This window comes from Cryptotermes secundus, unplaced genomic scaffold, assembly GCF_002891405.2.
Source record: "Cryptotermes secundus unplaced genomic scaffold, Csec_1.0 scaffold390, whole genome shotgun sequence".
In the NCBI taxonomy this organism is placed as follows: domain Eukaryota; kingdom Metazoa; phylum Arthropoda; class Insecta; order Blattodea; family Kalotermitidae; genus Cryptotermes; species Cryptotermes secundus.
The window spans coordinates 390,096-414,473 of NW_019744414.1; the positions used below are offsets into that span (position 1 = coordinate 390,096).

Consider the following 24,378-nt stretch of genomic DNA (forward strand, 5'->3'; position numbering starts at 1 on the left):
CGGTAATAGGCGAGTAATCACCCCGCAATGCGCAACGCGCGGTGACGTCACGAGCGGAGCCGAAGAGAGCCGAGCGGAGCCGAAGATAGCCGAGCCCCGTAACCTGGCAACTACGCAATGCTAATCAACAGCGGTGACGTCACGCTAGCAACAGCGTCCTATGCTACCCGCCACGTCACACTAGCAACAGCGCAAGGCTATATAAGCGGACCCACAGCAGTGTGATCATCAGTTGAAACATAGCAGCCTGCGAGTGTGCGATAACTAAGAAGTCAGCGAGCGGAAGACTTGTTGTGTGCTTTCCAGACATAGTGATTGCTGTAGTACGGTTATACTCAGAGTGTGTATTTCAGGGAGACTTGTATAGCTCCCACGTTATTAGTACGTGAAGATAAGTGAAGACTGTGTTAAGAGATTTTGTTGTAGGGTTTGTAAAGTGTGGAAACCCGTGATATTGTGATCATTAATTATAGCCGTTATTTGTAGATTGTTCAATAAACCAGTTAACGATCTCTACGGCGTATTCTGTAACGTAAACACGTTACAATATATTACAATTATAACTGCCAACTTCCAAATACCATCACATATACAACTTTTAACTGTACTTTTGACTATGTAACTGGTTATTTTAAGACTTTAACTTTTGTTGTAATTTATGTTTTATATTCACTTTTATCATTTGATACCACTGTATACACTTGGAAGTTTAGCACTGTATCCTATATTTGACATGCAATTCAATAACAAAAAGTTTAATGTATTTGCCTAATGATGGCCTTTGAAGGCCGAAACATGTAGCAAAAGTATCTCCTAGAGCTACTTACACGTATTATTGATTGTTGTGTTGTGATGGTTTTCAGTAAGAAATAATAAAAGATGTATATTTGTTGGACGAGAACTATTCTCGAATGATATAGAATTATTGCAGTTGTAAGGACTTTTGATAAGGAAGGGTTCAATTCCTTTACCTACAGAATTTCTCAACACCAAATAACACCGTATTACTTCAAATATAAGTCACCCTCGAATTCAAGACAAATCCAGTTTTTGAATGTGGGTTTTAGGGAAAAAGTTAGAAAGGTGCACATTCCTCAAATTTAGGACACACTTCAAATTTCCAAAGGGAAAAAAATTGTAAAATGTACATCTTATATTTGAACTAATACAGTATTTATTTCAGTGAATTTCTCACTATAAGCCACATTTATTGCACCAAATAGATTATTTAATTTTATGAAAGACAGGATTTCAGCAGGCAGACAAATGAAAGAAAAAGCTGAATTTTAGTTATTTCCTGTATTAAAATCCAGAACATAGCACAGCAAAGAACAGATTTCAAGAGAGTACAGTATCAACTTTAGCAGCACCTCCAGGCTTCAGAATATATGGCCCACTTGCTAAAGGAGGCTATTAAGATCAGACTTTTAACAGGGACAGGTGTTTCTATTTCTGTTGGTCCTGATATCCAGTGACTAATGCACAGTGAAACCCCACTCTGGAGACAAGAACTAGTCAAGCAGAACTCACGACAATTTCCACTAGACCCCAGGTGGTTCACGCTCAGTTCTGATTATGAATTATGTGTTGGTGGTATACAGATGGGATGGTTTGGGTCCAGTGAAGATTTCATTAACTTCGGCTGTCATCAAACCTTCAGAGCTTACATGAAAATACTTGTTCATCTGAAAGGAAAATTTCTAACGACACTTTTGTTCTGAATCTGATGGAGTGTATGGAAATCATCACTGTGCAGTCTGAAAAAGCCTAATGAATGGCAATATCACAGAATCTAACAGGAACCTCCAGATGTGTTAGCATATAACCAACTTGCTGTATAGTATACCTTGTTAATGAAGCTGGATTTTCCAACGTTTGGGAATCCACAAATGATGATAGTTCTGGTATATGGGTCAATGGATGGAAGTCGAGCCAGATGCTGACGTACTTCCTCCAGGTATTGCAAATTCTGGCTCTGCCGTTTCATTATAGTGGCCATCCTGAAGAAAGCCAAATTTCATATAAAGGTGGGGAATAAAAAATACTGTACCTTGGTACCAACATACTTCATAACATAAAGTTAGTTTTACATCTTCAGAGTTGGAAATTCATTAATAACCTAAAGTACTTCCATCTCTACAATGGACTGTAAATACTCTTTTCTTTGTGCTGCTTTCTGTGCAGGGCCCACATACATCAATTTAGCTAAAACAGTTCTTCCTCATTTTTTCACTCACATATTTCTTACATTTTTAAACAAAGTATCTGTATATGTCACACATTTCCTCAAAAATATTCACATGAAAGAGAGTAATGCAAACCACAAAAGGGAAGTAAGAAATGCAAGATCCAGTTTCTAAGAGCATTTCTGAAAATGTTTGGTTGAAAAAGTTTTGTGCCAGGTCATGGATACTTCAGTAATGAAATAAAATTAATTTTAGAAAAATACTTCAAGAGCACTCAGTGATCTTTAGCCTAAAAGTATGTTCAGTAAGACTGCAACAATGGCCTTCATGAAGTTATACAAATCACTCATTTTACTGTGGATATATTTTAACAACATGATAGTCATACAAGTGAATATTTAGTGACAGAAAATCTTGGTGATGACTGCAGATTAAAGCAGCAGCATATTTACTTACTCATGGAGCTGAGCCCTTCTGGAGGAGCTGCCAATTCTGCAGCTACTCAAGAATTTCCCAGCATTTTATGGAACCCGAAGGTTCATTACCGTGTTCACAAGAGCTCTTCACTGGTCCCTATCCTGAGCCAGATCTATCCAATCCATACCATCCCATCCTATCCCTCTAAGATCCATTCTAATATTGTCCACCCACCTACACCTTGGTCTTCACAGTGGTCTCTTTCCTTCTGGCTTTCCCACCAATATCCTATATGCATTCGTCTCCCCCATTCATGCTACATGACCTGCCCACCTCATCCTCCTTGACTTGATCATTCTAAGTATACTTGGAGAAGAGTACAAGTTATGAAGCTCCTCAAGAAGCAGCATAACCTGACTAAATATTAACACTAACCGGCCCAAAGCTGCTCTCTTCAGCTGCTTACAACGGTATAGAGAATCTCCAAACTTCAAAAGGCGAACATAATCCTTTGCTACGCTGAAAAGGAATGCATTTAACAAATTAAATTTACTATAGAACTTATAAATATCTATAAAATGGAACTTTTTCATTTGACACATTATCTGCTGTTATAATGTGCTCTTACAACATTCATGCTTCATTATAATACATGCTGCTACACTAATATAGTTAAGGGTACAGTTGTCCCTGTGTTTAACTAATTAAGCACTATGCCATGAAAACATATGGGAGAGTGGATGTATAGATCCACATATTCTTGACCTCGGCACTAGCTCCAAGTGAGTGGTCAGCTTCACGCCCTGGCTGCTTTAGCCCCTGTGAAAGAGCCCCCAGTACCCACTGGATATGAGGCTGAGTGGGCTCCAGAACCAGTCTGAATAACATGGAGAGAAGAAAAGATATCTTACCTTACCATGATTCAAACTGCAACTATGTTCCATATCCTATGGTGTCTACCTGTATCTGGATTTATGGAATGTAAATAAATTGAACAATTGAACCTCTCAGATGTCCAGCCTGTAGCTATTTGCTACACTGACTGCGCTATTCCAGCTTCCACATACAAATGGACCATGGATGAATCAGAGCCCCACTTTGTGTGGAACAGTTTTCTGGTTTCACTTGTGTGAAAGAGAAGGCTGAAGTGGAATGCTGTGTTGGCCATTGTAATGGTCTTCTTTCATTTATTTAATCAAAATTATAGAATAATTTCTAGCCCCAAAACTGACTCTAAGTGCTCACAAAGGTCATAAACTTTGATCTTCTGGCCTTTTGTGTGCAAGAATTTCCAACTTTCTCCTACCCTTACAAAGCCAGTCAAGGAAAACAAAGTTTTTAAGCTCACACTGGAAGAAGAAATCTGTCCATGATCGATCCTTCCTTGCACCTTTCTATGTCCTGTCTTTCTACCACCTTCAGTAATTACCAGAACCAAACAGTAATGAGATTCAAAGAGTCCATCCATAAAATTCCATATTCACAATCCTGCTGGGAATACTGTCATATCCAAAGCTGTTTAGAAATACACAAAATGGATTTGTCCTACTGATTTGTGTTTCACTTCTGGAACAAGGAGACTCGAGAGGTCCCATGAACAATCACACTAACTCTTGTCTCTTAGAGTCAGAAGTGCAGAGTACTTTTGGGTCATCTTTATTGGTGTGAAGTTCATATCTTTAACAGAGTGGCTGAGGTGGCCACTTTATTACTAAAGATGTCTCACAACTGACAGAGAATTGTATAAACCACAAAAGCCCAAACACTACATACTGACTGCAAGACATTTATGTACACTGACTGTATGTAATTATATTTCAGATTTTAATTTGTGAACAATACATACAGCAAATGCCATATAACATGCATACTCTCGACAGATACCAATTTCAAATTATAATTTGACACTACATATTTTAAGCAAAGTACAGTTCAGTTCAAAACTTAAACAATTTACTGATACATCCCTTCCAGTGATTATGGTCATACAACAAAGAGGGGTTGGGGGCTTCAGAACCTCTTCTCCACGAACATACATATAAAAGGCAGATTACGGATATAACTTGAGAATAAGAGGTGCAACAGATTTTATTTAAGAACATGAACTGTCTGACTATTCACTAACATATTTTTATGTAATATACTGAGTAAAAGTAGCCAAGAAACAGCAGACACCACGCTCACACTTTGGCCTTAAGAAGGGTCTTTTGTAGCTTTCACCAACTGCCAGCCATCAAATAACAATAATATTTTGTAACCTCCTACTGGAAACTCTGTACATTTTTCATTTTCCTGTACCACAGGGTGCTGTTCAATTCACAACAACATGGTAATATCATGTATGCCATCACAAAAAAATATGATTCCAAAAGTTTATGTGTAACTTTCATGCAAAACCGGCTACTGCTTGGGTGACTTTAAGCACACAGCATGAAAGGTCGGCAATGGTTCGAAAAATTTCAGCAAGAAAAATATTGGCATAAGAGAAAAGTACATGATATAGTACCATAATCCATGCTTATCCAGAAGTACTTACTTGTCCACCAGATGCCTAGCTGTGTTCAACTGACCCAAAGCCAGCTTATAATGATCTTTATCATATAGAACGTTCATCAAGTCTGCATAAAATGGATGTACATCCTACAAAACAAAAGGAATTCAAATTACAACATTCGCATAACCTAACATCAGATTACTGCTGCGGTAACGTTTCAAATAAATATTCCAACGTACATCTAACTTTGGGAATTCCTGTATAATCCGAGAAAGCCTGTCGTGGAAGTTCTGCTGAGTGTACTTCACTTTGCGCATGTAAAATTGGCGAATGCGAGATATCTTATAATGTTTGTGGATTACTGTCGGTGTTTTACGCTGTGTTTTTGATAGAATAATATCAATGAAGTCCTGAAAACAAATACAAATATGTGCATAACTTAATGAAATAACTAAAGATCATAGCTCATAAATATATACAAATACCATTACACGTGGAATCGTGTCATTAATATTACCTTTGACGGTGGGACCACAGCTATTTTCTTAAAATTATACATGGCCATTTCTGCTGGTTTCACGAATTTTCTACAGATCTATATTACACACAAATCATCACTACACACACGTTCCACCTTTCCTACACACGTGCATATGCACCAACGAAATAAACGACGAACACGTTCAACATTCCTTGACGTTCCTTGACTACGCCATGGAATACTAACTACCACGGATAACTAATTCCTACGGATCCGTGCAGCAACTGTCCACGAATTAATTTGCTGTTGCTGTTGAGAAAAATTAATATTATCTATACCGATCTATACTGCCAGTCTTACATTTCATGGCAATAGCATTAGCATGGCATTAGCTGAATTGCCTTCAAATTCTCTACTATTCCACGGGATTATTGCCTGTCGCCCTGTGTTGTAAAGAACAAAACGTTATTGCGTCGATTATAAATTTGATTTGTTTCATTCTGGTCCGTCACACTAACAATTACAAATATAAATCACTCCGTCCAATGTGACCTGTAAGTTTATTACTACATAAAACTTAACACCCTTACATGTTTCGGTCTCTGCGGACCATCTTCAGAGGGCAAACATCACTACAAATAGGAAACCACCATCACATAAGTTGTTTAAGCGTAAAGTACGTACACTTAATGCTACAATGCATAATACATAAAATAGAACATTTCACAAACACAGAAGTTTCCTGGGAATGTAAAGTTTTTAAAAAATTATTTAAAATTTCTTGATGCTGATTAAAAATTTGCATTGTCAATAATTAAAATTCATAAACCATGCAGGATCGTGTTCGTCCTCCCATCGTCGCTCTTCTATGGGGCAGATATTGTGCCACCTGTCTATCTTGATGTGGAGGTTCTTTATACATTCCAGGGTTTGCTCGTGGCTGCTGTGCTGCTTTCACTGTGAAATTAGCATCAAGAAATTTTAAATATTTTTTTAAAAACTTTACATTTCCAGGAAACTGCTGTGTTTGTGAAATGTTCTATTTTGTGTACTATGCATTGTAGCATTAAGTGTACGTACTTTACGTCTAAACAACTTATGTGATGGTGGTTTCCTATTTGTAGTGATGTTTGCCCTCTGAAGATGGTCCGCAGAGACTTAGCATCAAGAAATTTTAAATAATTTTTTTAAAAACTTTACATTTCCAGGAAACTGCTGTGTTTGTGAAATGTTCTATTTTGTGTACTATGCATTGTAGCATTAAGTGTACGTACTTTACGTCTAAACAACTTATGTGATGGTGGTTTCCTATTTGTAGTGATGTTTGCCCTCTGAAGATGGTCCGCAGAGACCGAAACATGAAAGGGTGTTAAGTTTTATGTAGTAATAAACTTACAGGTCACATTGGAAGGAGTGATTTATATTTGTTGTCGATTATAAAGATCTAATCACTGTCATTGACTTTAGGTTGATATACCGTGGTGTCAGAGAGAAAATTCAGATTGAGAAACATACAATGAAAGCCAATCCAATTATATGCCCAAATAACTATTAAAAAATATCCCCTACTTCTATTATTTTACTCTTCTCTTAAATTCTAATACGTTTCCTGTACCCCCATAACATTCTGTCTCTTCATGATTAATTCTGAAGCTACAACTAGTGAGGACAGATTGGTGTGAGAAAATTTGTTTGGGTCCTTGAAAATATCATACCTACTCACACATTCAGTCAGGTTCACAGTGAACTGACACTGAGTTAGACCCAGTTTTGAACATCATCGTTGCCAGTGAGACAGAAAGATAGATAGACATCTGTACCCCATCAGCTCTAGAAGAAGGGTATGGGTTGGTCAGAGTGAAACATAATACATTTGGAAGCCAAGACATTCACATCACATACACAGCCATACTATAAATAACTGTATAATAATTTTGCTGTATGTTTGAAGATAGCAAGTACATAGAAGTTTACACACTGCAGACACATAACTTCAGTTACCCAACAGGATTTCTCATCAGACTGACTACAGTACAGGGGGATACTTACATTCAGTTAATAAACAAGAAAGTGGCAGAGTAAGATCTGTAGAATCACAAAGATAGAAATTGGCATTTCATGGATGAAAACTTAAAAATTGTGGGAAGACAAATTTAGTTGGAGGTGTGGGAACATCAAAGTCAAAGTCATGTTACAACTGACGGTCAGTCAGTCTGTCTGTCTTTGTGTCAAGCCCCAAATGGGGATCATAACCAGATGTTTTCTTCTTTGTGAAAGTTGCTGTCCTGTCCATTTGGGACACCCTCTCTGACGAGAGGTCGGGTCTGTCATTTGTCAGTCAGTCTGTATTAATAAGTCCACTGTCTGTATTTACATAATTTACAAATCCACACTTATACCTTCATGTACAATATATACAAGGCCTCTGTCAATCCAGGCATTGTACAGAAGATTATGCCCTATTTATAATAGTAATGACTATCACGGCATCCTAGTAACTTGAACGATCATATGCCTGACCGCTGCTAAGTTTAAGCCTCTTATACTTTCTGTGGCTGCCTTCGCCTTGTCCAATGTTGCGGACATTCTCATTATCATGATTTTGTATGACTTCTGCTTGTTGCCTGCTGTAAACGTACTCATCTTTCACGAATATATCTTATTTGTTTGTACGAAACGATTAAGTTTAGCTGTTAAAATAAGATGCTCCGGAGGGATCAATGTCCTCTGAACTGGCCATTTATTACTAGGGGCTAAAGGGAGGTAGTGAGTCCATTGCACTGCGGGGGGGGGGGGAGGTATCCCTTCTTTCGTCCTTGCCTACGGTGGTGTAGGACCTGTTGATGGAAGCTTCGAGAAGGGGTCCTTGCGCTTGGTCATGTAGCCCCCCTCAGTAGAAAATTCGAGATCACTCTAAGAAAGTGGTTTCTAAAAGCAGCGGCTGTGATAATTGTGTAGTGACTGAGTAGAAGTCAGTCTGTGAGGGAGTTCAAGGGAGTGAGTGAGTAGAAGTGAGTCAGTGAGGGAGTTCAAGTGAGTAAGGAGTAAAGTCAGTGGAAAGCAGTCGAGTAGTCAGTCAGTAAAGAGTCAATCGGGAGGTCAGTGAGTCGAGTGAGTAAAAGATCAGTTAAGAGGACGGTGAATAAGTGTGAACTCCGGGAGCATTATCAAAGAGATTGCGAACTGTTAATGAACGCTGATTTATGTAAGTGGATTTCAAAGAAATATTACGCAATCTAGCGAGGAAGAGAAGTTTCTACATAGGATAAATAAAGTTAATTAATCAGAAACTTACGAAACCGAGTGAGATATTTCATTTCCTAAGAACCTGTGCCTAAGTCTTAACCTATCCAGCCTGCATCCAACACCCGTGTACCCCTGAGATACAAGACTCATGACCCTGAACTTAGCCGAGGCACTATACCGCGAGGAAGGCAGTGTGTGGGGCGGGTGTACTGCATAATTATTTTATGTAATCATATACGTATGGAATTTTGAATGCCATGTGCAATTCGCGGACCGGTGTGCGCCTTGGAAAATTGCCAATGGTGCGGAGAACCTAGTTTTGCAGGCGTTGCAATTGAACTAGAGGGGTGTCTGCCACAAACTCCTAGGCGGGACAATCATAAGTCGTTACGGATCTAATAAGAGCTTTATGGGTGGTCAGTTTAATGTTACAGCTCAATCGCTCACTTTTAAATAGGTAATATATTCTAATGAAAGTTCTGAAGGCCTTGGCTTCAATAATTTCTATGTGCAATCACCATGTCACTCTCTTATCAAAGATTTCAAATAGATATTTTGCACTATTTACAAATGGAATATTATTTCCATTTAGAGTAAGACAAGACTCAGGCGGGCGACGACCACGAGAGAAGTAGACCCCCCGAGTCTTATCTTCATTAATTTTTATATTCCAGCGCTCACGCCAGGTCTCCATTTAGCTGAGACCGCGCTGGAATTTTCTAATAATAAAACCCTCCTTGCGATCTGTCGCATATAGACAGGTGTCGTCCGCAAAGAGGGCCAGGTGAACACCATAAGTTTGGGGGGCCATCATTTATGTACAAGTTGAAAAGAGTAGGGGAAAGGACAGAACCTTGTGGCACCCCTGCTTGCATTTCCCTAGGCGTTGACATTTCGCCTTCACCCGAGACCCTGAATTTACGTTTAGAAAGAAAGGACCCAATAAGCTTGGTCTAAGAGTTAGAGAATCCTAATTTTGATAACTTATACAGCAAGCCTGAGTGCCACGTGGTATCAAAGGCTTTTTCGATGTCCAAGAACACTGCAGCCGTAGACATTTTATTGTTGAAATTAAGGGTCACGTGGTCCGCCAGCCTCATACATTGCAATGTCGTGCTGTGACGTGCACGGAAACCAAACTGACTTGCGTGGAGCAGGCCTCTTTCTTCAATATGTTTACGGAGGAATTTCAAGATTACCTTTCCGAAGAGTTTCCTGTCGTGGACAGGAGGCTGATCAGACGTAAATTTTGAGGAAATTTCGGGTGTGTACCGGGTTTAGGTAAAGTTATTATTTTTGCTTCATTCCAAGTATTTGGAAAATGAGAAAGCCGAAAACAATGATTGAATGAATGAGTTAGGTGAACCAATGGTATTACGAGTACGACGCTCCGGCCGGAACTATGATTGAAAAGCCTCGGTGTTCTGGCAACACTGCCTTGGAAGACGCTTGGCAGTCCTGTATACGCGGCCGAACCTATTACCTCCGCGGAAGGGGGAGGGCAGCAAGGGATGCGAGTAGTGATAGCCAGACAAGTTGTTGGTTGTTGGTAACAGGGAACTGGAGAGAGAGGCCGCGGACGCTCCTCTGGCAGCGGGACGTCGCGATACAAGGAACCGCAGGAACAGCCAGCAGGGAGCTGAAGGCGCCCCAGTGGGCCCTATATTGAATAACCGGGGGGGGGGGGGGTTCGAACTTGGGCTAATGAACCGTAAGTAACGGAATTCGGGCTTACCCAGCGATTTGACCCTACTCAGGTTGGGGGAGCCTCATACCTCGCCAAATTAAGTTCCAAAAACAAAATTTAAACAAAGGATACGACGGAACGAAAGAGTTTGTCCCCATCGGTGTGTACTGATGTAGTGAGGACCCTCCAAGCTGTCCATAGTATTTTCTTTATTGCACACCAGAAATAAATACTATTGTATTATGTGATCACTGAGACGGCCCATTAGGATCCTATCGTCGGACTGCTGACCCACCCTCTGTAGTAAGCGTTTCGTAACCGTGGCGCCCAAACAGGGACTTTATTAGACTAGGTTTGTTTCGATTTGACTAAGTAGGTAATTTGGAGGACAACTGTTTCAGAGCATAACGTGGAGGAGTTTGGTAGAGGCGGACGCCGGGGGCACCATAGGAGGGGCCAGTTCAACGGGGAAAGTGTCCGGTGGACGAGGTGTTTTGTTTTGTTCGATAGTAGAGTACAGCCAAAGTAAGTAGCTTGTTTATACGATGGCAATGGCTAGTCCGGGGGGGGGGCTTCGGGCTATGACGCCATATAGTACGGCATGGATTCGTAAGCTACGGAAATCAGATTTGGAATGGGAACTGGCCCTTATGAGCCTGTCAAGAGAAGGCTCTCGGGATGAATTAAGAAGGAGGCTTGCCGAGTATGCTAGAGCCCATCCCAAACAGTATATTAGGGTAAATTGGATTTTTCAGTTGGACGAAGCTACGTTGAAAGCCGAGCTGGAGGATTGTGTGTTGGATGTAACTGCGTCTAAGGAGGATTTAACACTCCGCTTATTCGAGTATGTTCGTGATCATCCAGAGGAGTTTTTAGAATTTCCTTCCGACTTAGGGGAGATACGTCTGGGGGATGAAGGCCGCAGACCTCTCCCATTAGCCACCGTCCTGAAATGGGGCTTGAAATTTACGCCGGACGATAGTGTGCATTCCTTCATAGAAAGACTGGGAGAATTGAAATTAACATATGACGTCAGTGATGAATCTATGTTACGTGCGGTACCCGAGCTACTGAAAGGTCAAGCTATATTGTGCTTTCGAAATAATCAAGGTACTTGGGATACGTGGGAAGATTTCCTTGTTAGTCTTAAGGATAGGTATCTCCCCGAAGAGACAGATGATGTCCTTACGGAGGAAATTCGGTTGACGACCCAAGGGGCCGACGAATCAGTCGCTGATTATGTAACCGCAATTAGGACGTTAATGAGACGCCTCACTAAAGCGCCGACCCCAGCAGAACAACTTCGATTTTTGATGAAGAATCTCCGCCCAGAAGCATGATTGTATATACGAGACTGTGACGTAAATTCGGTTGTGGAACTATAAGCTATGGGTAAACAGTATGAACAGTTTAAGCTGGAAAAGGAAAGGTATAAACCTCCGCCCGATATCGCTCAAGCTTTGATCCCCGAAGTAGCGTATCGACCTAAGAAGTCGGGAACAGTGAAAAAACTGACACTTTTGAATTCTGCTACGAATCCTGATTCGAAAGGTGTAATGCCGTTGTGACGGGGGGCGTGGAGGTATTCCACAGCTGCTACCACTTGTAACGCCGTGGCGGCAGGGGGGCGTGGAGGTACCCCTCCTAGCCACCACAGCTTACGCTGCAATGAGTTAACAAAATAATCCTAGCTTACACTCAGCTAAGATTCTCCTGGTTCAGTACTTCCTTCGTCACACAAAGCTGTCACCATCTATTATATCTTAACTGGGTTGATGAAAATACTAAGGGCCGGGTAGCGCGGTGGTCGAGCGTTCTCTGTTCGCTGGCCCTTTCATCAGTGTCAACTCTTATTATTGGCGTATAACGGGCGTGTCAGGTCTGACCCTATCGTCTGCCATATCTATGGTGGGAACAACCCCCTGACATATTGTCATAGCTCTCTCCTGGCAACTCTTCATATAGTCTGCAGGTAGCAACATATAACTCATTCTGAGGAATTTTCCTATATTGACTCGAATGTTGGTAACGCCACTGTTACCATTTATTACATTTTAAGGGGTTGATATCAAGGCTACTAAACGCTGCCTCCGTGGCAGGTGCCTACCCCTGTCCATTCGTACCTCCCCTTAACTGGCGTTGAATTCGGCTGCTGTTGCTTTTCGTTTTGGTAGGATCCTCGGGATCGGTCGTGGAAAGGTTGATTATGGAGGGTTGAATCACAATCACGGTACATCCAACTCTAATTACCCTGTCTATTTACACTCTTACTTGCATTCTTTACAATATTAACAAGACCGCCCTACAGTCGGGTCTGCATAGTGTCTTTACTTCACGCTACGCTTCCTCATGTTCACCCCTTCAGGGGGCGTAGGCATTGAGCCTACCTCTCTCTCACTCTGTTTCGACTAATGAGGATATGCAATTATTCGTCGTTCGACGTGAACCTCTTTCCTGTCTCCATTTCCTACTACTCATTACATACTATTACACTATCCTATCGTAAAGTTTCACCCTTAAAATAATCTACCCCAAGTATACATATTGAAAGCCCACATTCTATATTTATCACAACAATCATTAGTCGTAACTATAACGCAAATGTGCATAGTCTACACACTACAGGTAATCTTAATACATACACCATAACGACAGCTATATTGCCGGACTATCTTCCTAGGCAATTACTTGTTACATAATTATTCTCCCCTAAGGGCTCGCCGGGCACACTGGAGTTGGCTTTCAACATTTTCCACAACACTTTTATCAACATTAAAATTTAACAACATGGCTTATATGAGTAACGTGACTTACTTGGAATAAGAGACGCAGGCCCACTTCCACCACTCGTAAGGCCCATATTGAATAGAGCCTCCGGCTGACAACTGAATACTCTGCTTGAGATGAGATCCCTAAGTCCCCTAAATTCAGTAACTTATATCTTTAACTTGCTGAATCTGCGGATGACGAAAGAGGGAGGTTAACTCCTCCGTTCGTCCTCAATCTCCAGTGGAGGGACTCCATTGGCTATCTTTTGGCTGTGGGTGGGCCCGTGGTCCTCTTTGCTTCTTATTTAATAATATTATCTTTACTCCAGCGTAACTCCAACGCGACTTCCAGAAGTGCTATTGCGTATTCTGCTAAGTCAGGCATTCTTAACCTAGATTGCCTGTCCAGGTGTTGACATACTAATGTAATTGCTGTAAAACGTTTGTCGCAAGTCTTGAAACATTTAAGCAACGTCTTTTGATTTTCAGTCTCGAATTTGGGACACAACAAAAGGGAAAGACAGGCCGGCTTAGAGGCAGACTTCCACTCCACTGGCCAGCCGGACTAAGACGTGTTGGAACTGTAATAAACCTGGCCATTTCTTTTCGCAGTGTAAGCAGAGTAAGAGTACATTCTGTCATATATGTGGGAGGCCGGACACAATAGCGGCGACTTGTGGCTGTCAAAGGCCGAGGCCAACTGGGATGAACAGAAGTCAACAGGATTCAGCTGCGTTCTCTCCGCAGCGGGTGGGGACTCTGTCCCGAAAGACAAGGGAGTATCACAGAAGGGATGGGGACGCTACAGGTATGCGAACCATCCACGTTCCTTCGGAACACAGGTGTTATATGCAGCTATCCGTGTACGATTATCTTCTGTTGGGCTTGGTGGAAACGGGGGCTGATAAGTCATATATGGGGGGCAGGGCCTTCCGGTTGTGTCAGTCGTTGGATATTTCTGTCAATAAGTTTGCTAAACCCCAGTATGTCCAGCTAGCGGATCAGTCCACAGCGGAAGTCATTGGTTCCGTAGAGATACCGATACACCTACAGGAAGAGACCCATTTAATTACTTGCCTTATTCTCCCTAATCTGTGTGTTGGTGTGATTGTTGGATTATACTCTCTGCCCAGGTTAGGCTTGGTACTTAATCCCGCTGAAAGGACTTGGTATTATCAGTCTTGCCCAGTAGAGCTTTTTCCGTTTGTGGAAGACGACACGGTCGAGCGTTCAATGGCTACAGGGAATGATGCGAGAGATACCGTTGCCAGACTGACGGAGTTATCTAATTACCAGCGGACGAAGTTAATTACCTTCCTGAACTCTAAACTACCCTTGTTTGATAAAGTTGCAGGACGTACCTGAGTTATTCAGCATAGAATTGAGACGGGAGACGCGGAACTGGTGAAGCAACGATACTATCCGGTTACGCCAGTGATTCAGCAAGCAATCAATGAGGAGATCGATAAACTATTGCGGGAAGGAACCATAGAGCCCTCGACATCGGTCTGGTCCTCTCCGATAGTTATGGTGAAGAAGACTGGGGGTGACTATAGGATGTGTTTAGATTTCCGAAAAGTGAATACCGTCACAAAGAGGGACTCGTATCCATTACAGTATATTTATGATATCCTACGTAAGTTGCGTTCTGCCAAGTTTATTAGTACAATTGATTTTAAAAATGGGTATTGGCAGGTCCCACTGGAGCCTTCCAGTAGGGAGAAAACCGCTTTTACTGTGCCCGGTTGAGGGTTATTCCAGTTTGTGGTCATGCCGTTTGGATTTTGCAATGCACCGGCGACCTTTCAGAGGCTGTTGGACACGGTGCTTAAAGAAGAGATGGGGATCGGTGTTTTTGCTCTTTGGACTACATTGTAGTGGTTAGCGAGGACTACTCAGAGCATTTAAAGGTGTTACGGAAGGTCTTCCATAAATTGCGGGCAGCTGGGTAAAGGATTAATAAGGAAAAATCTCAATTTTTTAGATCCGAATTAAAGTATTTAGGTCATGTGGTTACTGCTGCTGGGATCGCTATGGATCCCGAAAAAGTATCCACTATAGTGAATTACCCCGCTCCTAGGAATGTGAGAGAACTCAAGTCCTTCCTAGGTCTGGTATCCTGGTATCGGAAATATGTCCCCAATTTTGCAGACGTCGCTACCCCTTTGACGAGATTATTAAAAAAATCGAAGCTGCAACTGGTCAGAAGAATGTCAAAATGCTTTTGGCGAACTGAAGCTGAAACTGATCTCAGCCCTAATCCTCGCTTGTCCAGATTTCAGCCAACCCATGACGTTGCAGACGGACTCCAGTTTCTCCGGATTGGGTGCCGTTTTGAGCAAGGGGACGAAGGAGCGGAAAAGGTAATTGCTTACGCCAGTCGCGCTCTCGGAACAGTCAAGAAGTATTCCGTATCTGAAAAGGAATTGTTGGCTGCCTTATGGGCCATCAGGAAATTTCGCCCTTACTTAGAGCGGTTTCACTTCATTTTGTGTACCGACCATTACGCTCTGAAATGGATAAATAGCATGAAAAATCCTTCGGGAAGGCTAGCCCGTTGGTCGTTAGAGCTGCAGGACTACAGCTTTGCGGTCGTGCATCGTAAGGGCATCAGGTTCCAGATGTGCTATCTAGGATTAATGCCCTAGGAGCTCCTATAGCGAACGAAACCATGGTGGATTTTGAGAACCCCCACGATGAGTGGTATGTGGGTAGGCGGTAGCAGGTCCAACAAGAACCGGACAAATGGCCCGATTGGCGAGTGGAAGGAAATCGGCTGTATCATCTTCAGTTAGATCAATTGGGAGAAGTGATTGACGGAACAATGACCAGGTGGAAGTTAGTAGTTCTTCAAGACTTCCGAGAGAAGATACTTAAGGAGAACCACGATCTTCCAACGGCAGGAAACCTGGGCATAACCAAGAAATTTCTCCGAATTACCCAGGCTTACTTTTGGCTAGGACTATTTAGGGACGTGGCTCGGTACGTCAAGTCCTGCGACGTTTGTCAAGAGCATAAGGTGGAACAGCAGGTGCGCCGGGGCCAAGTGGGATTTAGGAAGCAGGACGGTCCTTGGGTGACCGTTACGTCCGATATCATCTTAGGCCTGTATACAAGAACTAGAAAGGGGCATCGTTATATAGTTGTGTTCCAGGATTACTTCACCAAATGGGTCGAGTGTAAACCCCTAAGAGCTGCCACAGCTAAAGCAGTCTTGGAAGCTTTTCAGGAGTAAGTTATATTACGATGGGGTTACCAAGCGTGCTATTGAGTGATAACGGTACGCAATATGTGAGCAAGCTCATGGCCACCATCGCTGAGACCTACGGCATATCCCAGACATTTACTCCTTATTATTGCCCTCAGGCTAATCCTACTGAGCGGGTAAATAGAGTAATTAAAACAATGATTTCTTCCTATTTAGGACAACATCATAACGACTGGGATCTCTATTTACGAGAATTTGCGTATGCCCTGAATACCACTGTGTATTCAGCAACGGGCTATACGCCGGCCTACCTGAACCTGGGCAGAGAGCTGAAACTGCCTAGCGTGTTGGACTCTTCAGAAGGACCTCCGGAGCTGGACCCTACTCTTCCACAGGAGTGGGCTAATAAAATCGGGGCGCTTCGAAATATATCTCTTAGTACGAGATAACTTAGAAGAGGCGTATGAGAAAGCGAGTCGCCGATACAACTTGCAACGTAGGGATTCGGTATTTAAGGTAGGAAATTCGGTACAAAAAAAAATTATGCCTTGAGCTCAGCAGGCGAGAAGGTTACCGCCTGCTTGTTGCCTACGTATCTTGGTCCTTATAAAATTAAAAGACGAATCTCGGCCGTAACTTATGAACAAGAATCAAGAAATGGCAAAGCCTTAGGCCGATGGCATATTAAAGATCTAAAGCCCTACCATGGTAGATTATAGGATGACAGCGGGCTTTGTCAGAAATTCGGTGAGTAAGAAGTCAGAGAATTGACCCTCGTAGAAGAAAGAGGAAGGAGGGGGATATGTCGACACGCTCGCGCGTAGGGGGGAACCCATATGGGAGTATTGGTGCATGGGTAGTGTTGAATGTAGAGGGTAGAAAGTAGAGAGTAAAGAGTAGTGTTGAACGTAGAGGGCAGAAAGTAGAGAGAGTAGAGGTGAGGTAGCTACCGCAATTGAAATGGGATCCCGCTAAGAAGCGTATATACGGAATTAACCTTTCAACTATAGAGAGATGAAATCGAGGCTGCAGAAAAATGGCCTCGTGGAGTTAATTTAAGGTCCTAAATTATGGGCTAGTCCAAGGAAAATCCATGTCTAATGACAGTAGCCATTCTGTAACACTATTGATATGACGTTCGATGTATGCATACACACATATTTGTGAGGGGTTATTTGGCTGTTTTGTACCACTATTGATATGATTTTCGATGTATGCATACACATATATTTGTGAAGGTTTAGTTGGCCGTTTAGTACCACTATGTAACGTGTAATATCAGGGGAGTTCGCTCCAGAAACTCCAACGTTCAAACAAAAGGAGGTAGAAGACGCAAAAATAATGTATTTTCATTTGTAAGACATAATCTTGGTATCTTATATCCAATTATTTATTGTATCAGTTAGGAAGCTCTTATGTTCTAGCGTATTTCTAATTTTTAGTCCTTTCGAGAACAATGAGAGCTGCACGTTACGTCAACTACCTTGCAAAAATATTTATTAAGGTACCGGATGAAGGTCCTGAGACGTGTAGTAATCTATAGGTATAAGTAATGAGAGAGATTACGTATGTTTTCTACTAATCATCCACGCAGATAACTGGATGGGACTAAAGGCGGTACATATTGTATATTCTGTTATGTGAGCCCGCCTAAGCAATTGTATGCTTGTAGCAGAGTTATTGGAGGGTACATCCACTAGGAAGTGGATGAAACTTGTAATCCTGAGGGCTTAGACCTTTCCAATGCCGTATGCCTGGATTTATCCTTTTAATTAAGCTTAGAAGGGTACTGATAACCCCAATAATAGGAAATTTTGTCCCGCTACGTGGCCCAAAATTTCCTCCTAAGGAGGGAAGAGTGTTACGAGTACGACGCTCCGGCCGGAACTACGATTGAAAAGCCTCGGTGATCTGGCAAACACTGCCTTTGGAGGCGCTTGGCAGACCTGTATACGCGGCCGAATCTCTTGCCTCCGCGGATGGGGCAGCAAGGGATGCGAGTAGTGATAGCTAGACAAGTTGTTGGTTGTTGGTAACGAGGAACTGGAGAGAGAGGCCGCGGACGCTCCTCTGGCAGCGGGACGTCGCGGTATAAGGAACCACATGAACAGCCGGCAGGGAGCTGAAGGCGCCCCAGTGGGCCTTATATTGAAGAACCGGGGGGGGGGGTTCAAATTTGGGCCAACGAACCGTAAGTAGCGGAATTCGGGCTTACCCAGCAATTTGACCCTACTCAGGTTGGGAGAGGCCTCATACCTCGCCAAATTAAGTTCCAAAAACAGAATTTAAACAAAGGATATGGTGGAACGAAAGAGTTTGTCCCCACTGGTGTGTACTGACGTAGTGAGGACCCTCCAAGCGGCCCATAGTATTTTCTTTATTGTACATTAGAAATAAATACTACTGTATTATGTGACCACAGAGACGGACATTAATGACCTACCCGGCCCATTAGGATCCTATCGTCGGACTGCTGACCCCACCCCTCTGTAGTAAGATTTTCGTAACAATGGTCGCCTTGGAAGGTGCCTGAGGCATTCATTTGGGATGCCGTCAATTCCACAGGCCTTTTTTAATTTCAGGGAATTTATTAATTTCTGAAAATCACATGGTCTGATCCTTTGAAGGGGCTTCTCGTCTACGGTTTCAATCAGAGCTTGAACTCTAGCCTCCACCAGCTGTTCATGGTTTTCGTCCCAAAGGTCATGTGGCGTGAATGGAATTTCCAAACAGTCGGCAATTTCGTTGGCTTTTTCAGAAGGGTAAAATTTAAGGCTAGAAGAACCATGAATAGCAGTTGGTGCCCCTGGTCCATCTCTCTGCACATAAAAATTTATACCAAATATTAAAATTGATTTTACATTATTTTAAGACCAACAAATCATTATTTAAGTTCATTTTATTTAATCACTGAATGATTAATTTCCAATAAAAGCTATTCTTAAATAAAAATCATGCAACAAGGCCAACATATTTCGTTACAAATTGAAAAAACCATTGGTACTCACATTTAGCTCTCCCAACTTTCAACTTCTCTTCTGTTGCCGTTCACAATTACTAAATGTTCTAGGTTTTCCATACTTAGTCGCCTCCTATTGTCTCGTAAGATGTCCTTATAGCGGGAAAAACTTCTTTCCACCTCACAGGAACTTAGGGGCACATGTACAAAAGCCGCTATTTGTCCACTGTTAGTGATATTTTACTGGCAGTTCACTACATTTACCGGATAAAACTTCAATTTCACAAAATTTGTTCATATCCTGGATTTTTTTAAAGAATGCTGTGTACTTTTTCCTTTACTACTTCACCTACTCTTCCAGGAACCGAATTCAATTTGGAAACAGTGGTTTTGAACACAATTAACGACTGATACAAAGTAGTATTGCTATTGATTGCCTCCAGCGAGGAAATGGCGGATGGAAGATGAGAGAAGTGAGCAGATATGTAGGAAAGATTAGTTTCTAGTTCTGAACTTTTTAGTACATCTTGGGCAATTTTAATTGATGCTGCACTTTTGGGATCAAATGTATTCACGACATTCATGTTTCTTAATGTTCGGTATAATAACTCGCTGCACACAGCCACGTACCCCAGCGCGTTAAAATTGGTTCTGGCGGAAGTGGAACTCTCGGTGCTATTGCTTTAAAGGCTTCTTTTCTGTATGGCGCTTTAACAAATACCTTCTTCACAGAAGACACCAACTTGTCAACAAGCGGAAAATTTGCACGAATTGTTTCTGCAACACGGTGCAACCCATGGACAAAGCAAGTCATATTTGTCATATTTGGAAATGTAACTTTAAGAGCAGTACCGGCTTTTTTATCATATAACTTGTGGCATCAGTCACAAAGAGCTATACGCGCTCATACTGAATGCCATTCAGCCATAGTAAATTCATGGATTTGATAAAAATATCAGGAAACTGCGGAGCTATTCGTGGTTTAAAATTGTTCTACCGCAAGAAGATATGGGATAGATTGTTCATTCTTATTAAGGGATCCAACTATAGAATTTGCAATAAACCGTCCGTCACAAACTTGTGTTTCATCGATTGATACCCACACAAAATTATCTTGAATCTTATATCTAATGCTTTCAATTGTAATATCGTAACACTGCTTCACGTAATTTTTGCGCACAGTAGATTCATCCGGCACTTTGCACTGTGTATACTTTTCTGTGAAGTTTCTCAGAGCAGGATTGGTTAGTTTTCACAGTGGAATATCTGCCGCTAAAAAGGCTTTGCATAAATCAGAGGAAAACTGTGAAAAACTATTATTAGAAAATTCACTAAGCAATTTTTGAGCAGGAGCACTTTTCGTGGATTTAATTCTCTTTGTGTATATTAGTGTTCAAATGCTGAAGCATTAGAAAGCGTTTATCACAACCACCTGTTTTCTCACACACTCGGCAATAAAGAATTTCATTATCCGTACTTATCATCTCTCCTTCGAACTCCAACTGATACCGCTGTAATTTAGTTTTCTAACTTACTTTCACTTTCGGCATGACTACAGAAAGGTAAACAAACTTAACTACAGACTAGTCACCACTAATGTGAATGGGCCCCAGCTTCAAACGAAGAAGTGTAACGAACCTCATGGAGACTTCGGAAATAAATAAGTCCCTTATCGGTTGAATAGTATTATGTTGATAGCTGCTACATGTGTACACTTCCGAATAATCTCTTTGCGGTCACTTTGATGATATGCGGATGAGACAAGTTACGAGGACAGGGATCGAGGAAGTCCCGCCCTGGGTATTGCATCAGAAACATAAATCATGAAGAGATGTTGAGTCAAATATGCCACAAATTCTAATATGGAAAAGAAAAATTGTATACACATGACCATAACTGAAAACATATAATTAAAATATATTAAAATATTTTAAAAGGGAAATATGCAGTATAAATAGAGATTTTCAAAAATATGATGTTTATTCATAAAACAGGCAAAATATGCATTTACATGCACCATCAAATCATGTCCAAAATGTAAGAAATGAAGTATCTCATACACATATCCAAACGAGTATACTTTCTGGTTGCAAGAAAGAAACATGCATTTCCATTAAAAACCGGTCCCTAATTGATACACAATAAGGTGACGCATCACATGTTCAAGGTAACATTCCCACTTGCAATACAGGTAGGGCCCAAGGCATGGACTAGAGTATCACCGGAATTCATATGTTTCTTCATGTTCCCACCTCTCAGTGTATAGAAGGGCTACTACGCAGCCAGACCATCAGAGTTCATGATTATTATGGAGATTGGTTCATGGATGGACCTTGGTGTTGATTCCCATGTCAAATGTCTTCTTTGGACTTTCACTTCTAACCTATATGCAATTTTTCAGCCTGTTTCCTTGATCCAATCAGTTGTACTATAGCAAAGAGCTGTTGATATCCATCCCGCTTCACTCGATTATGAAGTAGCAAACTAAAATGGTGGCCAAAGCATGTCTGCATCTTGACCCAGGTCCTTGATACTGGCTCATTGATGTGTTTTGCTGAGAATACAAAATCCTCTCCTTGAAGGGTTTCGATTGAATTATGACACACCATTAGGTGATGCATCACCTGTTCAAGGGAACCTTGCCACTTGCAATACAGGTAGGCCCTGGGCACAGACAGGATTCACGTTTCTTCATGTTCCCTCCTCTCAGTGTATAGAATGGCTAATGCACAGACAGACCGTCAGAGTTCATGATTATCACAGAGATTGATTCATGCATAGATCTTGGTGTTGATTCCCATGTTAAATGTCTTCTTTGGACTTTCATTTGTAACCTATATGCAAATTTTCAGCCTGTTTCCTTGATCCAATCAGTTGTGCTATAGCAAAGAACGGTTGATATCTGTCCCACTTTACTCGTTTCTGAAGTAGTAACCTAAAATGGTGTCCAAAGCATGTTTGTATCTTGACCCAGGTCCATTATACTGGCTCACTGATGTCAATTGCTGAGAATAAAACATCCTCTCCTTGAAGAGTTTCCATTGAATTATGACACACCATTAAGTGACACGTCGCCTGTTCAAGGGAACCTTGCCACTTGCAATACAATTAGGGCCCCGGGCACAGACAGGGGTATGGCCGTAATTCACATGTTTCTTCATATTCCATCCTCTCAGTGTATAGAAGGGCTACTGCACAGCCAGACAGTCAGATTTCATGATTATCACAGAGATTGATTCATGGATGGATCTTGGCGTTGACACCGTTTTTCCTTACTTTTCCTACTACCTATCCTTATTCCGTGGTGTATTCTACGTCATCACTCCAATATCCTTTGTGATTCAGCTGAGGTACCCGGTCTCTTCTGCCTGGAAAGTCATCGTGTACAGACGTCTCGCTCCGTAACTAAATTCTGTTTGGGTCAGCACCATGAAAGATTCGGTTTGGTAGCTAAACTCCAGGCAGGAGGGCCCATCTCGAGGTAATGCACATAATACTAGCGTACTGATTATTGTTCTTGGAGGAATTGTGTAAGCTGAGAATGAATATGTAGGTTTTGTCTGTATTGTGTGTGCAGGCGATTTCAGAGATGGTATTATGCTAGCGTGAAATTTGTTATTAAGTATGCCTTATATGTCACTTGTGGCGGAGACAGCCTGTGCGAGTTGTGATAGGATATTTTGTGGCTGATTATGCCGATTAATTGTCGTGTTTTCTTTTGGCACAAATTACTGGTCATATATTAAATGTTATTTGATGTTCTTGTTTTTTTTTCCTTTTGAGTAATAGACAAGAGAACACCCGTTCCCCAGCTGGTGGGGTGGGGGCTCAGACAGATGGTAGCAGAGCGTGGTTTTACTCAGGCACTCAGTTTTTATTTCTAGGGCCTGAGTGTGACTGGGCACCAGCGATTAGCTGGGAGAGTGTTGTTGTGTTATTTTTGGGGTGCTGTGTTCTATGTGGTATTATAAACTTATACCAGACTTTTGACCGCTTCATGACGTCATCATGCCGTCGGCGTGGATCCATTCCCTTTCGAAGCAACAAGCCGAACGTTTGGCAATCGAATTGGGCGTCTCTGTGGATGTGAACTTAGATGACTTGCGGAGGAAATTGAAGGAGAAATGGAGCCCGCTGGAGCCACACCTGCCTTCTCAGCTAACAGCTAAGTCTGAACTGGCCATGAATGCCGCGGCAGCTCTTGGTAATGTTACTCTGAATGCCGGCATTCCTGGTCAGGTCTCTTATGTGCAGGCCAAGCTGAGGGATGGGTGGTTGGTGATCTTGTGAGGAATATCCCCATGTTGTCTGGTACTGACCCCGAGAGCGTGCTGCATTTCCTCATTCGGGCCCAGGAGGTCTAGGACCTGAACCTGGTGGGCGATCTGGAATTTCTGGCGCTCTTGGTGGGTAGGACTTCCGTTAGGGTCACCCATATCCTCGGTCTCCATTTGGGAACCTCTTCCAAGTGGGGAGTGGTTAGTTCCGAAATCTCCTCTACCTTCCTTCCTCCAAGCATTCATGAAGAATTTGTGTCTAAGTATGTGTTGCAGCACTTTAATCACCAACAGAGCATTTGACCCAATTTATTATGTAAGTAGTGGCGGCTGCGCGCATTTTGAGTTATCATGGGTCGGAGTCGGGCTTAGTACAGCGCATTGTCCAAAATATGCAACCTCGGGTCAGGTCATATTTGGTGTTCGGGTCGAAACCCACTACTATTTCCGAGTTGCATGCCTTGGCGAGTCATGCCGCTGAAGCGAGAGCCATTGATGCTCAGAGACAGGTTTGTGAGAACCAGGCGTTGGCCGGGGCCTCCCAGTCAGCGGGGCGTGGCTCGCGTCAAGTTAGTATGGCGATAGACCAGGCTCGACGAGTGCGGAATCGGGGAGTGTTTTGTTAGAAGTGTTTGGGGAGAAGTCATCTATAAAG

General features: G+C 42.1%; 1 protein-coding gene and 1 pseudogene across 1 annotated transcript in view; both read right to left on the reverse strand.

The window, feature by feature from the left end:
• The window catches only part of LOC111874740 (nucleolar GTP-binding protein 1), a 34,348-nt gene extending 28,549 nt beyond the window's left edge, over positions 1-5,799 (reverse strand). Inside the window, exons 1-5 of the mRNA XM_023870483.2 lie at positions 5,615-5,799; positions 5,337-5,507; positions 5,140-5,243; positions 3,039-3,122; positions 1,847-2,000 (exon numbers count right to left, since the gene is read on the reverse strand). Of these exons, the coding sequence (XP_023726251.1) occupies positions 1,847-2,000; positions 3,039-3,122; positions 5,140-5,243; positions 5,337-5,507; positions 5,615-5,662 (561 nt within the window). The 5' untranslated portion in view covers positions 5,663-5,799. The remainder of the gene's footprint in view (positions 1-1,846; positions 2,001-3,038; positions 3,123-5,139; positions 5,244-5,336; positions 5,508-5,614) is intronic.
• A 16,369-nt stretch (positions 5,800-22,168) lies between these two features.
• Positions 22,169-22,650, reverse strand: LOC111874729 (annotated as a pseudogene).
• Between the last annotated feature and the right edge of the window lie 1,728 nt (positions 22,651-24,378).